Source organism: Sciurus carolinensis, chromosome 8 (assembly GCF_902686445.1).
Source record: "Sciurus carolinensis chromosome 8, mSciCar1.2, whole genome shotgun sequence".
NCBI classification, from domain to species: Eukaryota; Metazoa; Chordata; class Mammalia; order Rodentia; family Sciuridae; genus Sciurus; species Sciurus carolinensis.
In genome coordinates, this window is record NC_062220.1 from 96,711,174 (window position 1) to 96,727,250 (window position 16,077).

At 41.6% G+C, this 16,077-nt stretch overlaps 2 gene segments (V, D, J or C); both read right to left on the minus strand.

The window, feature by feature from the left end:
• The window catches only part of LOC124990965 (T-cell receptor gamma chain C region C7.5-like), a 52,574-nt gene extending 42,527 nt beyond the window's left edge, over nucleotides 1-10,047 (minus strand). The window contains 2 exon segments of the C gene segment in view: nucleotides 9,443-9,759; nucleotides 9,929-10,047. Of these exon segments, the coding sequence occupies nucleotides 9,443-9,759; nucleotides 9,929-9,974 (363 nt within the window).
• Nucleotides 10,048-15,038: 4,991 nt separating this feature from the next.
• On the minus strand, nucleotides 15,039-15,401 carry LOC124991363 (T cell receptor gamma variable 4-like). The segment is given in 1 exon segment: nucleotides 15,039-15,401. A coding segment is annotated over 1 exon segment (363 nt).
• Nucleotides 15,402-16,077: the final 676 nt, after the last annotated feature.

The window sequence follows — 16,077 nt, forward strand, 5'->3', positions numbered from 1 at the left end:
GTCATAAATGACCTTGTATCACCCCTGTCAGGTCCCACATTGGGCAAATATGAATACAGGCCCCACGGAGGCTACAGAAGTGAAAGAAAAGGATCCTCTGGCTCAGACAGCTGCATCTTCCTCCTCAGTCAGAGGCCTTGTTTTCTATCTTTTCCAATAAATGTCATTTCTGTGGTGCTCAACACTGGAAGCCAAATGTGGCGGAGGTAGAAGGCCCTATGCCAGAAGTCCCATGGGCTACCATTAGAAGGACTGGCTCTACCCTCAAACTGGTGTTTGTCTCAGGTAGGGAAGGTGGGAAAGAATCGGAGGCTGCTGCCTGAATCAGTCTGTGGGCATTGACTTGGGGCCCTGAGCTCTGCTAACACTCCTGCTGCCATCGCCACCCTGGAGCTCACTAAGTGCCGGGTATCATCCTCACAGTCATATTTCTGCTACTGGCTATGTCCCCAGCAGTGTCAAGCACTTTGCCCTCTAGCATCTGGGATTTGGACTCCTTTGAATCTGCTGGTTCACTAACTAACCTGAACTCACCACTGTTGACTCCACACCATGCCCTTGGGATGCAAACTTTCCACCTGCAGCTTATTACCCTAATCCCTTGCACTATGATCCCTGACACTCGCAGCACCTCTGTACCCTGCATACACCTGCGCTAAAAGTAGTGCTGGGTTGGGCTCATATTTGTTTACACCTTCCACTGTTGGTGAAGTTCTACCATGGTGATACTGGAGAAGCTCAACATCAACTGATGCTCTCAGATTCTCCCCCAGTCTATCTTGGATTCTGTTGGAGTTTCTATCTCTTCTTGGCTAGGGTACTCAGGGGATAGGAAACAGGAATGGCCTTCAATCAATTATTTGCCTCTCTAAAACTCTTCCCATCATCTCACAGCTCTCCCCAACTGGAAATGCCACCTGTCTCTCTGGGTGAATGCTGATTTCATACGCTGAGTTTTTACTTTTTTAACAATTCTTGTAAAATTCTGATCTTAGTTTTCCAGGCTGTCTTTTGACTTATAAATGAAGATTCATCATTAGAAAACAGAATTTGCTTTACACTTAATCTTGTCTTGATGCTCACTCTCTTACAATAAACTCAAAAATAAGTTTGTTCTGATCACATCTGTGATCTCTTTCCATGGGTTTTAAATCTCATGGTTTAGCTGGGGATGTGTCTCAGTGATGGAGCATATTTTCCTGGACTGTGTAAGGCTCTGGGGTCAATATCCGCCACCATAAAAAATAAATAGATAAATAGATAAATAAATAAATAAATAAATAAATAAATAAATAAATAAATAAATCGCATGATTCAGCTTTTATAAAGAAAGGGAAATAGGAGACATGACTTACAGGAAAGAATGAAAATATGGGCAGTATGTATTTTTAAAACGTGATCCTCATTACACATTTTGATCACTTGCTTAAGTCCAGGCAATGTTGTTTTAATATTTCTCCTTGTAGACCTCCCATGACATTTTCTGCTAAACCAAGTTCATAACAACAGAGAAGATACGTGACTTACATAATCTTTTCCCTCCGTCATGGAGAAGGGTCTTGGGGCAGAATATTGAGAATGGGATCTCTTCCCAATACGTGTGCCCAAGGTGAAACTTAGCCATGACTTCCTGGGCATCTGTTCCATCTGTCCTAACCAGGTTTGGCTTGGGTAGGCCGTAAATCTGGATAAGCCCACATTTACCCTGAAACTCCACAATATGTTCTTATGATGTTAGTAATCTATGAGGATATTCTAAGTGGCCCAGTTGTGTAAACTGAAATACAGTGATCATCTCTAAGCATCAGTTCTTTTTTCTAGGAGTAGGTCTATTTTCAGGGAATTTATGATGATACCCTCAGATTTGGAGCACATTTAGAACATCTAGCACATTATGAGGCACTAATGGAAGCCCTGCTCCTTCCCAGTACTTTTATCCTGAGTTTTCATCATTACTGAAAATCTCAGGGGAATGGAATAGTGGAGTTTGCCTGCTCTCTGAGATGGTCAGGCAATTTCAACATACTCAGCATCTACATTTGAACCAGATTCAACAGGAAATGATGCCAAAACAAACATTGGGGCCACAGTTACTAGCACCTTGGGGTGCAGTTGATAGCCATCAGACTCCCTTTCCTGTTTCCTCTGATAGGGAGGCATCAAGCTGAGGAAGACAGGAAGTGCTGCGGGCTGGGGCTGAGGCCTGGCAGAGCTCAAGACTGGAGGAGGCAGCTCCATGTTGGGGAGGATGTGGTCACAGACTTGTCCAGGGGTGGGCATGTTCATTATTTTGGCTCAAATGACATAGTAGGTTCTCAGAGGTCATTATATTAGGTCACAATATTTTATTTTTCTGTGAATTTTATGTTAAATACCCAAAGGAGGCAGACAGAATTTATATACTTCTTGGGTGGAATTATTTGCTTATAACTGACCTTAAATAAGGATTTCTTTTTCTCCCCAAATAAATATCCAATCCTCGAAAACATTGTTTGGAGTTTTGAAAAGTTGTGCCTGGATAACAGGCAGTAAAAATATAGGCTTCCTTTCTGTTACTGAAATAAGTATTTCCACTTGCTTTCATTGTATTTATTCAATTTCAACAAAAGCAGTTCCAGCCAAACCAAAGTTACCAAAAGACTAACATTCATTTTCTAAATATCCATTAATAAATCTGAGAAATAGGGAATAAATTCATATTTCTGGAGTGGTAAGCAAATGGATGCTGTAGCTATAACATCCTGTCTTCCACACTGCATGCCAAAGGATAAGACTGAGGAGATGGGGTACTGAAGTAGTAGTTGATAGGTCAGGATGTGAGGGAAAGATTCCTAGAGTGTAAGAAGAGAAAATGGGCATCTCAGGCCTCTGCACCCAGATCCATCCTTTCTATAGGATTCCAAAATAATCAGTCCATTTAAAGGTAAAAATTACATTCTAGAAACTTTTAGAATGCTTTCTTTTGGATGTCAGGGGAAAGTTGGACCAAATTACAAAGTCCGCCATGATATGAAGCCACTTGTAGCCTTCTCCAGGTGAGGTCATCATGGTCATTGTGCATACCAGACCTTCACAACACAGGTCAAACCCACCCATTACTCTCACACAGGGTTCTTCTCTGGAACTGTGTTGGATCCAGCACATAGCAAGTCCCTTTTGGCGTGGATGTGGGTACACTGATTCCCTGCCTCCTCTCTGGGAGAAGAAGACGTTTCCATGACACTCCCAACAGTGCTTTAAAGAGAAAGTCTGCAGGAAAATCGCTATGCTCCCCTTATGTACAGTCTGGACATAGCTCATGAGCCAATGGTTGGGGTAAACAATTTTTTCTCCCACTTAGCAAATCCTTGGGAAATGTATCTAGTCCAGGTTTTCTCAACCTCTGCATTATTGACATTTGGGGCTATGTAGTCACTGGTCATGGTAGAGGAGGATAGAGGCAGTTTTATGAACAGAAGGGTGTTTAGCAGCATCTGTGGACTCTATCACCAGAAGCCAGTAGTGTTTCCCCTGTCTTGCTGTGACAACCAAAAATGTCTTCAGACATTGCCAATGGACCCTGGGGTGGGGGGGATTTCCCACAGATGAAAATTAGTGGTTTAGCTGCTGTTTTAAGAAAAACATATAACTAACTACCATTTTCCTGAATTTAGGTCTCTGCCAAGATGGGAACAAAATGAAACTCTCACTAAATTCCAATGTAAAAAAAATTATCATGATATTCACTCATGAGTAAAATCATTTAATCTTCTTTGCCACAATATATTTTCTTGAGAAACAGAAGTGTGCATAACCATATTTTTATCCCTTAGCAGATGGCACTGCTTCCTGCTTTGCTTCACCAGTTGTTGCCTGCTACTTTCATATACTCCATGCTAAAGTCCCTTTTTTGACATCAGACTATGAGTTTTAGTGATTATTAAATCTTTTTCATGCATAAACCACAATACCTTCCCTATAGTGATAGCTCCATAAATATTGTCTATCATTCGGAAATAATTTTTCTGGAGATCTAATTGGAATGAATGAAAGATGCTAAAATAAAACCACAATCCCTTACTTTTATATGGTGGTTAAAATTTCCAAAACACTTTTATGAACATTGACTAATTCTACTCAATCAATGATATTTTGAATCCAGGGGAGTCTCAGAGGGAATGAGCCAGTAAATGGTACAGCTAGAACTCTATCCCATTTCTTCACACCAAGTCGACTTGGTGTGTCACAAAAGAGAGCTTGAAACTGCCAAGTCCAGCTTCTCTTTCCAATTCTGCCTCTTATTAGCTTGCTTGGTGCTCTCTGACACTCAGTGATCTCAACTGTAAAAGTGAAATAAGCACACCTGTCTCTCAGTATCAGTTTAAGAAAGGAACTGGGCATAGCACAAGGCATAACATTAAAGTTCAGTGGATTCTCTATTGTTTCCATTCTTCTTCCTCCCTTCCCTGCCTCCTTGTTGAAGCAGGTTCAGCACAGACCTACTGTTGTGACTACCATTTTGGATTGGGTTTCTACTTTGTATGTGGTCTTAGTTCCTTGGTTTAAATGATATCAGTAGCCCCTCCAGAGGGAAGAGACACTGTGGGATCCTCAGCTTTGCTCTCCTAGTAGATACCCTGGGTAATGGAGCTTCATGGTTAAGGTCCTGAGCAGCCACCTCACCTTCTTCCCCAAGAAACACCCTATAGCCCACCTCATTCCACAGATTGTCAAGGATGGAAATGCCTGCACTGTCCTATTTTTCCTGTACCCAAGGAACCTGAGAAAAGTAATTAATACAAAGGTGTGATTAAAAAGTAATAAAGATCTACAATGTTTGAAATTTGGAGAAATTATGCTCCCAAGACATGACTTTGCATGTGAAAGAATTTGATAGCAAAACCACTTAGTGCATTCTTCTTACTATTTCTACTGGGTTGTGTGATAAAAGTGGACTTTTTATTTCTTTTATTTGGCAGTACTTTCATTTAAATCGTTTGGCACCATGATGCTTTCCCTATGACCCACTCATTTCTGCCTTCTCAGGAAACTTAGATCACAGTGAAATCAAGGAACCATTTGTTCAATTCTTTCTCTCCTTTGAGGTACAGAGTCAATAACAGAGTAATATTACTCAAACTTACTTACCCAAACTTTCAAGCTATTTGATTGCTTAATCATATATGAGTTATAATTCTCTCAGTCTCAATACTTTTCATTAAACAAATTTTCTACTTGGTTACATTTTTGTAGGAATGCAGTCTGCACCTTCACAAATAAAGAAACCTAACCCCATCTTCTCTTCTTTGCACTGGATTCCAGGTCCTGGTGGTTCAGTGTAGTGTGATGGGAAAGGGCAAGTTTTAATGACAGTCATGCATGGTTTTAAATCCCTTACCTGCTGCTGGCCATGTCTGCAGGATCTTGGATGCTGCAGAGTGTCTGTGTTTGCCACAACCATCATCGATTAGAAGTGGGTGATAATATCTAAGTCAGAAAAACTAGATAAAGCTCAGGATCTGACTCCTGCTTGGTCCTCAGCCCCTGCCAGTTCCTCCCTGGACAGTTGTACAGGAAACAGAGCAGAACATGGCTATCTCAGGCAAGATCGTGGTTTTGGGTAGTTCAAACTCTATTTTCTATCCACCTTGGATAACATTTCTGTGCTCCCTAGTGGGTTAAAGCTTATAATCAAGGGGTATGTCTTTGTGTTCCATCTTGATGCCTTTCTGTTGCTCAATAAACACAGTTTTTTTGTTATGCCCCTTTTCTTTGTTTAAATATAAATCCTTAGAACTTTAATGTGAGAAAAAATTGATTGCATAATAAAATTATCTGCAGATGGTTTCTAAGTAAACACTCTATTTAAACAGTTGAAGTGCCTTCATGTGATCCTGGAGAATGGAGCTTAAGGATGCAGGTCAAGAAACAGATCATAATGTGGGTGGAAAAAATTCTTTAATTCCTCTCAAAATGTCTCCATTTGAAAGCACTTGTTTTGTTTTGCAATTCACTCTGCAATCAATGCAGTATTGTGTAATCAGACAGAACTAGGTCCAAATACCAGCTATTAAGTCACTTAATTGATTAAAGTCTCAAACTTATAGCCATAAGATATCAATAACATTGAGGTAATACTAATGGCAAGTTTTTGTTTTTTAAAAAAATTAGAATTAAGTATATAAATTGCTTCCTATTGTGTCTAGCACATAAGTGCTCAATACACAGTAGCAATTATTGCTATAATCTTATCAGAACCTTTATTAATATTTTTATTTGCCTATAGAACTGAGGTCCTTGAGAGAATACTCTGCATACTCAATCCTGTGCACATAAACTGTTCTAGATTTTCTTTGATATTTTTGTTGTTTTGATGTGCTGTTTTCATTTTGGTTTAGTAGGGTTTGTTTTCAGGATTTTTTATGACTAAACAAAGAAAATAAGAACTCAAGTAATCTACCACCCATAGAACTGCAAACTTTCTACAAATAAGAATAAATTTCAATAATTATTCTGCAACTTTGTAAGTTAACAAAATAAAGGCAATAGGACCACTGTAGAATTACAGAATGTAATTAAAATACTGAAAAGATGACTTAAAAGTGTCAAGGAAGTGGATTGAATCTACAGGAGAGAGAGATCCATTTTAGCAACAGTGTGTGGGGTGGAATTTTAGATGAATGTGGCAGGCACTCCTCTCCCTCAACAGGTAAGTAAGAGTAGGGATTCTTTTGCCACTCTGTTGTTATCTATGGTTTTAAAGAACATCGAGGGTCTGAGGGTAGCTCAATGATAGAGCACTTGCCCAACCTTTGTGATGCCCTGGGTTTAATTCCAAGCACTGCACACAAATAAGGAAAATATATCAAGTGCACAGAATTGGATGTATCATAATATTGATTCACAAAGCACGATAAGCATTCATCTAAATATAGATCTCTTACATTATTGAATTTATCCTGCCTATGTGTTGGTGATTTACTTAACAAGTCCGCAGATATCTGAGATGAGAATCCATCACTTAACACAAGAATAAATGCATTACAAGTATTCTACATGAATCTCTCTATTTAAAGTAATCAAAAGAAGAGAACTTAATGATACTCCCTCAAGACTTGCCCAGGTCCCTGTGTGTCACTGAAGGGCCAGTCATGTATCCTGTCACGTTAGAGATCTGATCGTGGTGGCTTTGTGGAAAGAGAAATGAACACAACTGGATAAATTTCTCTTCTGGCTCTCAGGGTGCTGTGCTCACTGGGGAATAAGCCTAACCTACTTCTTTGGCATCTGCTTTGCGTCTTCTCTACTCCTCCAGATCCACTCTCCACCTCTCTCCTCCATCCACACTCCTTAAGGGTCTGACCCATGGGCTGCATTAATGGTTGATTGATGTCCAGGTGATGTTTGGGACCAGCTAAGAGAAGCACCAGAAGGAGACTGGGAAGAGGGAAGGGGGGTAGGCCAGTATTCCCTCCCTTATTAGTGGCCTTGAGTTGACTGCATCCTCCACAGTGGCCAAGACGTAGTGGCATCCACCCCATGGCCAGAAGCTTCCTGTCCAGGATCCAAAAGGTGGGGCTTGGAAAGGCCATTCTCTTCCAGAGCAGTTAACCAACTTGAGGAATCTCTGTATTCTTCCCTGGACCCTGAACCCACAAACTTGAAATCCCAGGTCCCAAAGAAGATTCACAAGCCCGCTAAGCTACCCAAAGCATCAACATTGTCTCTCACTTCTTGGACTATATCAGGAGGAATCAGGAAGAAAGACACAATTTATTTATTACAAGAAGTGTCTGTTTTTAAAGAAGAGGAAAAAAAAAAATAGTGGCCAAGCAGAGCCCATCACAGGCTTTCTATCCAAAACTTTCAGGTGTTATCTCTAAGTGCTGAATAATATGCAGAAACAGTCATGTCATGAAGCATATGAATTCTTTGAAAAAGTAAATTTTAAAATAATACTGAAAAATTATTGTTTCCTATTAGTTGAAAAACTACAAAAATGACAGAAAAATATTCATGAGTTCAAGAGGTCAGTGTCTGGAGATGTCCACTCCCAAGACTCTGCCAGTTTCTGTACCCTAGGTTGCCTCTAGTAAAACAGTTCACAGGACTGAAAAAAAGAGTACTCAAGACGAGTATCAAACATCACTTTTCAAGGGGGTCTAGCAATTTCTAGAATGATGACTTCCATAAGACAACTCCTAAGTAATAAATATCACTTTTCCCACATGACTAGTTTGTGGGGGGAGTTTTCTAATGAAAAATATAAGATAATTACAAAATCTTTGCTTTACAGGTGAGGATATTTGGCTGCAGTGGCTCAATAGCCTGTGCATCACCACACAGCCCAAAGTGGGAGAGCCAAGTCAGCCCTGAGTGTCTCTGTGGGAGACCTATGACCTCACTACTTTGTCCTCTGTATGCTTGGGCAGATCAGTATTGAGGTGTTAAAGAATCAGAATGTATGTATAAAGGCTATTGGAGAAGACAAGACTCAGAATCATTCATACCTCAACTCTTTTATCAGCACAAATTTATTTATTTTTTCTGTTTATATATTTAAGAACATATTTCAAGAAAGTGTTTCATGGATAAATTTAAACAACACATCATGAACTGAGCTATATGTAACCATAATTTATGGAGATTTAAAACCATGAGATGCCTTTAAATTGAGCTCTGTCATTGCAGTGGCAAACTGCAACCTGGAAGCAGAAAGTGACTCAAAAGGAGCAACCTCCAGCCTTGACACAACAAACAAGACTTGTAATTTCTGCTGTGTATAATACTTCGCTCAAAAAAGTCTACTGAAAATGATTGTCAGATTAATGGAATCAGACCAAAAAAGTGAACTACACCACAAACCCCAAATCAAAGTAGACCTTGGGCTTGGACTGTATTAGAAGGAGGGTTTCCAAGTTTTGTGCAGAATCAAACATCACCCACTACAAGGCATGCATGAGATGTACATGTCATTGCAGTCTTTACTGGATATGGTTAGATACTGCAGTGTTTCTTATACCCTACCCTCTAGGAAAATAAAAACTATCTAATGCCTTTTTTTCCTAATTGAGGGGCATGCATGGATCTGAGAAAAATATTGTAATGCAAATTGACTAGGACAAAAGAAATCTCAAAAAATTATTATGACCTCTTGGTATAAAAGAATACAGTGAGTGGGGAGATTGTCCCAGATGAATAAAAATGGGAGACATAGAAAAACACTTGCAGAGAAAGAAAACGTCTGAAAAAGATGAGACTGAGCATTGTTTCATTTTCATATAAAGCCTCTTGGTCCAGAAAATACAGAATTTAGCAACTCTGTGTAAAATCACCACTGAACAATTACCTAGGATACTGTAAAAAGCAGGCAGATTATGTGGTTTTCCAACTCATAATAATGAATGAAGAACCAAAGATCATTTACTGATTGAAATGACTCTGATAGTCTGTTACTGTGCACATCCAAGAAGGCACAATAGTAGGTAGCCGAGTCTTGTTTCTCTACGTTGTGAATGGTGAGGGTAGATGTAGAAGTCTCAGGTATCTTGTCCACCTCAAATTTGCCCACTGTAATGCCTGGTTCCAGGTTGACAGTGTCATCAGCTAAAATGGACAGCAGGTGCTCCATGGCACGGCCAGGTCTTTCCTGATACCAGTAGATGGACAAGGCAGAAATAGTTACTCCAAATACAACACATTCCAGGCGTGCTGTTTTGGAGAGGGTTTTAGTAATGGAATGTTGAGGTTGCTCCAGGTGACGTGCACCATACACACACACTGGAAAGAAAGAAGTCCCAGTAAATAGAACAAAGTCTTGGAACTTTATAAAAATACAAAATTAGAGAATATCAGGCAAAAGTTATTAAAAATAAAGAAAGGAAGAAAGAAAGAAAGAAAGAAAGAAAGAAAGAAAGAAAGAAAGAAAGAAAGAAAGAAAGAAACTTACAAACTCCTAGGATGGCCAGAATCCCTGCTGGCTGCAGTGACAGCATGGCTGAGAACTGTGCTCTTCTCTGGGGCAGCCAGAGTCCTCACTGTGAAGAGGCTCAGACCTTTGTGGTTTTGTGGCTTGGCTGAGTCAAGAAGCTAAACTCCCCACTGGGCAGGTGAAATGGGCCTCCCTGTGCATCCTTCCTGCCTCCCTGTGCAGCTATTAGCGCTTTCATTATGTGAAGATAAGAACACAAGGTCCACCATATGTCAGATTGTGGAGTATAGCTGGCAACTCTGAACTGTGAGATGACCGACTTACACAGTTGTTATTCATGCAGCTCCCACGGTGGGCAAGGCAAGGCAACTAGGGAAACAGATGCAGTGGTAGGACACCTGACCACAGAGAGCTGCCTAACAGAGAGACGGCATGAGTCACAGTCGTTAGCAGTGGTGTGTTCTTTCTTTCTTTCTTTTAATCCACTCAGTATCTTTCCTAGAATAAATTCTCAATAACCCCACCTGTCAGGTCAGGGCGGTGAGTGGTCAAGCTGCGTTGTGTATCATTTGGCTCACAGAGAGGGTCATCTTCACCCAGTTGGAGACTCTTTCATCAGTCCCTGTTCAGATACTCTCACATCCTACAGCATGGGGTCACCTGGCCACCTTCACGGGTCTTCATATTCCATTCCTGGTGGCTGGCTTCTGTTTAAGTGTGAGGGTCATGTCCTCTCCCAGCTACATGAGCTATACATCTGTACTAAATCCCAGCCTCTCCTCTAGGAAGCACTGTTCCCTCTTTAAGGATTACTGAGTTCGCTTTCTCTGCTCCCCTCCCCCCACACCAAATCAAGACATTTCACCTGTGATGAAGTATTTAAACAAAATGCTTAAAGGTGGTTGTTGGGTAGATTTCTGTTCTCACTTTACCTACTCTGCCTGAGTGGTCACTCCCCAATTGTGGGCTTTATTATCCTGTAGAGGAGGAGAGAAGGGATGATGGGACATTACTCATCCATCTCCAGCCCACTCCTGTTTCCTGGGCTCCATGTGCACATCTCCAGCTCAGACAGCTACAAGTTTCTCTACACAGGACCTCAAAGTGAAAATGAACAGAGACAATGAACTCACCCCCTAAGGCAAAACAGCTCCCTAATCCAAGGACCACCACTGCTCACTCCAGGGACCTGAGTGTCAGCCTCAATTCTCTCTGATTTTTCATACTTCAATTGCTGTGGATTCTGCTACCTAAACATTCCCTGGCTCACCCTGCCTTCAACCACTCTTTGCCTTGTGACCAACTTGGTCCCTCCCTCCCAACTTCCCCACCACCTGGGGACTGAGTTCACCTAGTCACTTCCCTGCTTAGGTTTCTTCACCCTGCTCAACTCTGCTTCTGAGGATCAAGTTCAGAGCTGTTAAGACCTGAGGCCTCTATGAGGTGACACCTCCTCCCTTCTCTTCCATCTTCAGCCACTCTCTCCCCAGAATCACATAATCCAAATCTATGGCTTGACTGGCAGTTTTCCTGTCTGGACTACTATATATTCCACACTTCGTGCTCATCTTGAGACAGAGCTCAGCACTGTCTCCTCTAGGAAGCTTCTCAGCCAGGAAGTCAGGGGCGGATGTGCCTCCAATTGCTTTCTAGTGGCGCCACCTAGTGTCTGCCTCTCTCGTAGCCCTTCCTGCTCAAGCCTTGGCCGGTTCACTCATTGTTCTCTCTCATTGGACTCATCCGGGAACCATGAGCAAGGAAGTGAGACCATGTCTTTAATTTCTTGTATTCCCGGGTGTTTGTGAAATAGGAGAAAGAATGGAAGAATGTGTGGAAGAGTGAACCTTGAAGTATTTCTCCTCTTGTTGATGTCAGTGAAAGATCACCATTTAAAGTATAATTTTTTAAGAATAATTACCAAATACTTAATGCCTTCAAACAACTTTGTAGCCACTAACACACTGAACTCTATAAATTTAGTATAATTCCATGGGGCCTGACGGGAAGCAAATACAGAAAAGGTTCAAGATTTAATACCTCGTCCCTGACAGATTTGAGGTTGGTTCTATCTGGCTACAAAGCCTGTGCCATTTCAATACCTCCCTCTGCTTTTTCTCATTTATCTGGTGATAATAAAATCGGGACCCACTTTCTTGGATGTTTGTGAGACATAAATCAGTTAGCCCAGGTAGAGGTAGCAACAGTGCCCGACACACAGCAAGCCCTCAGAAACTAGTGGTATTTTCCGTCATGTTGCCTTTGATGGACAGGTCCAGGTGAGCATCATAAGCACACCAGCCCTGCTCCTGTCATGCTGAATCCCTCCTGTAGAGACAGACCAGGAGCAAGGCTCCCAGAAGCAAGTAACAATGAAGAGAAGAACTTGGGACCACTTCTTAGAAATAAAAATTTTGGAACGTTGCTGTGCTTATCCTAAAGGTGAGGATCTTGTTGGTAAGGAAGTGACTGAGGAGTTTGTTTCTCCTAAGGGCCAGTTCCTTCATCATTGCCAGTTCACAGGATTCACTCCTGTCTGGAGCCAGGTTCTGGGAGAGGTGCAGGGCCTCTCTATCCTGTGCACATCCACCTTTATCAGCACAGAGGCAAACAGGGAATGAAGGGGAGGAAATGAAAACAAAAGGAAAGTAGGTCTCAGTCCCTCTTTGCCCATCCCCTCTCCCACCTGACTTGGGGCTTCACTGTGGGATATCAATAGGTGGCCCTTGCAGAAGCCAGGTGTATTTTAACTATAAATCTCCAGCCACAAAATCTGAAGGTGAGAGAAAAACTATGAATTAAGGAATCTGATGAATCAGTTTCCTTCAGAATCATTTCCAGTCATTAATTTTTTTATTTTATTGATTTTATGATGAAGTCATATATAATTGTTGACTCTTCCATTGAAAAGGCATGTAGGTTCAGCTTAGAATTTTTTTTTATAATTTAGTTATTTTGATTCATTGTAAACAAATGGGATACAACTTGCTTCTCTGGTTGTACATGAAGTAGAGGTGTACCATTTGTGTAATCATACATTTACATAGGGTAATGATGTTTGATTCATTCTGCTATTTTTCCTTCCCCCACTCCTCCCACCCCCTTTTCCTCTATACAATTCATCCTTCCTCCATTCTTGCCTCCTTCCCATCGCCCGTTATGTATCATCATCAGCTTATCAGAGAGATCATTCAGACTTTGTTTTATTTGGGATTGGTTTATCTCACTTAGCATGATAGTCTCCAACTGCATCCATTTGCCTGAAAATGCCATATTTTATTCTTCTTTATGACTGAATAATATTCCATTGTGAATGTATACCACAGTTTCTTTATTCATTCATCAATTGAAGGGCATCTAGGCTGGTTCCACAATATGGCTATTGTGAATCGAGCAACTATGAACATTGATATGGCTGTATCTCTGCAGTATGCTGATTTTAAGTCCTTTGGGTATAGGTCAAGGAGTGGGATAGCTGGGTCAAATGGTGGTTCCATTCAAAGTTTTCTAAGGAATCTCCACACTGCTTTCCAGAGTGGCTGCATTAATTTGCAACCCCACCAGCAATGTATGAGTGTACCTTTTTCCCCACATCCTCTCCAACAACTGTTGTTGCTTGTGTTCTTGATAATCACCATTCTAATTGGGGTGAGATGGAATCTTAGGGTACTTGTGATTTGCATTTCTCTTATTACTAGAGATGTTGAACATTTTTTCATATATCCGTTGATTGCTTGTACATCTTCTGTGAAGTGTCTGCTCATTTCCTTAGCCCATTTGTTGATTGGGTTATTTGTACTCTTGGTGTAGAGTTTTTGAGTTCTTTATAGATTCTGGAGATTAGTGCTCTATCTGAAGTATGTGTGGCTCAGCTTAGAATTTAAAGAGCCTTTTGCTGTTTTTCTTCCATGTATAGAGCAGCAGAGGGATTTTCTCTTTGGTGCTGGATCATCGGAACACAGGTTTTCTTCCTTTTATTCATTTATTTTTCTTTTATGGAGGTTAGTTTTTTATGAAGATAGTGGACATAGTGATATCTTGACTTGACTTTAATGCAGAAATAATATTCACATTTGGTTAAACTCCTGTATCTTTCAAATGAGTAAACAAAAGCCAGAGAAGCTAGGGTGCCTCCCTATCCCACACTGGGTGGTATTCAAGGACTGGAGAGAGAAAAGGGTCCAAGGTTTCATACATGGTTTATCCCATCCCCCACATGATGATCATCTTCTAACATCCGTTTGGGTGTCAGCCCTGACAATGGATGAGGGTGCTGAGCATGCTCAATGCTATTTCCCAAATTTCCAATTGCTGACTCTACTGCCTTGTGAGATCAGCGGTAGGGCCAAAATGTGGAAGCTGGAAAACAAAGTAGGCTTCTACTCTCAGTATTGAATCATTGAGTGGCCAATCTACCAAGAGTCCTTCACCCTTGAAATCTTTGCAAATATTTTATTTGTGCATTCCTCAGGGGAGATGGGCAGATTCTGAAATTATCAATCTCTAATAATTGGTCTCTATCCAATAGAAATCAATGGGAATTACTAAGATGAGCCACTAATGTAAAATTGTTATGGGGTTTACTGAAAAAGTAAAAGGAAACAGGTAAATCTAGTTATAACACTATTATCACTGAGTCCAAGATATCCTAAATATAATCATTTTAACATTCAATAAATAAAAAAGTTATTCATGAGGTACATCACTTTCTTCCAGTAACACACCAAAGTATGGTTTATGTTTGTATTTTAGAACTAGTGTCCATCCCAGCTTGAATTATTGCAGTACCTACTTTCAAGTACTCAATAACTTCATCAAGTCAGTGACCACTGGATTGATCAGCAAGACTTATCTTCCCAATGCAGCAGAAATGCTGAACCAAGAACTTTTAAAAGGTTCCTTCTGACTGGATTGTTCCCAAGCCTGCACCAGACTGAGAGCTCACATCTCTTTAGCCTTACCTACAGTGAAAGAACAGAGAGGGACATCTGGGGAAGTTTCAGAGGAAGAGAGAGAGGGGACAAGGCTTTTTCACTTGCATGAAACAGGGCAACTCAAGGGACCAAGAGTCAGTGCCAGTCATGGCCTGGCAGGATCAGGGAGTAAGAGACCTTTTTGTGCACGATCTGGCTTAGTACGCAGGGCTGTGCTGGTCCCAAGCCGCACAGTAGTATATGCCCTCGTCACTCTTCGCCAGGTTCAGCACCAAAAGGGAACAGAGACTGCCATCGTTGTTTTTCAAGCCTGTGATTTTATCTGCTTTCAGAACTGAATCCCACTGCACATTCCTGCTGGATACACTCATCCAGAGAAGTCTCTGGGGGGCCTGGCCCTCCTGCTGCCGGTACCAGTGGATGTAGTTGATCCTGATGTGGATCAAGCACTGCAGAAAGACTGAGCTTCCTTTGTGTCCCCGGACCTGGGCTGGCTGCTCCAGTTGGATGAGTGAATGACCAGCTGCAAGGGAGAGAGCAGTGAGGTAGGGGCAGCCCATGTCTGGCAGTCTCTGAAGACTTCACCCCAAAAGAAGGTGGGGGACTTACCTGGAAATAGAAGAACCCACAGGAGGGTGAGGTAGCCCAGCATGGCTCTACGTTTTGACTAGGATGACAGGGGCCAGTGTGACTGCTTGTGTCAGACTGCTTCCATGAGCCACAGCTCAGTGCAGGGGTAGGGCCTGAGCAGCACCCAGGAAGCAGCAGCTCAGGCCCTAATTGGTAATTGCTGAAAGAAATGGGGAAGGGAGGAAGGGGCTCAGAGAGAGGAGAGACAGAAATCTAACCACAAGGTGAAGGGAAGAAGGCTGAGTGGTGGGAGTTCTGAGAAACGCTTAAAGAACACGGGCAGAAGAATAAAAGCAGTGATGGCAATCGCTGGGGGACCCCAGTGTTCTAGCACCCTATGCATTGGCTTATGGGCATTGTTTCATTAAATGCTGAAAACAACCCACTGTTACCCATATCATTAACTTCAGATTAGAAGCATGGAAAGTGAGGCTGTTATTTTTAGGAACTTGTCAAAAGCTAGACACCTGCAGGGACTGGGGATGGAACATGAAGACAGGCCTGGCTGGAGACAAAGGTGGCTCACTTAGGCACTTTGCACTCACAGAACCACGAGTGTGCTGCTTACTTTGGAGGAAGCAACAAACACTGAAAAGCAAACTCTGC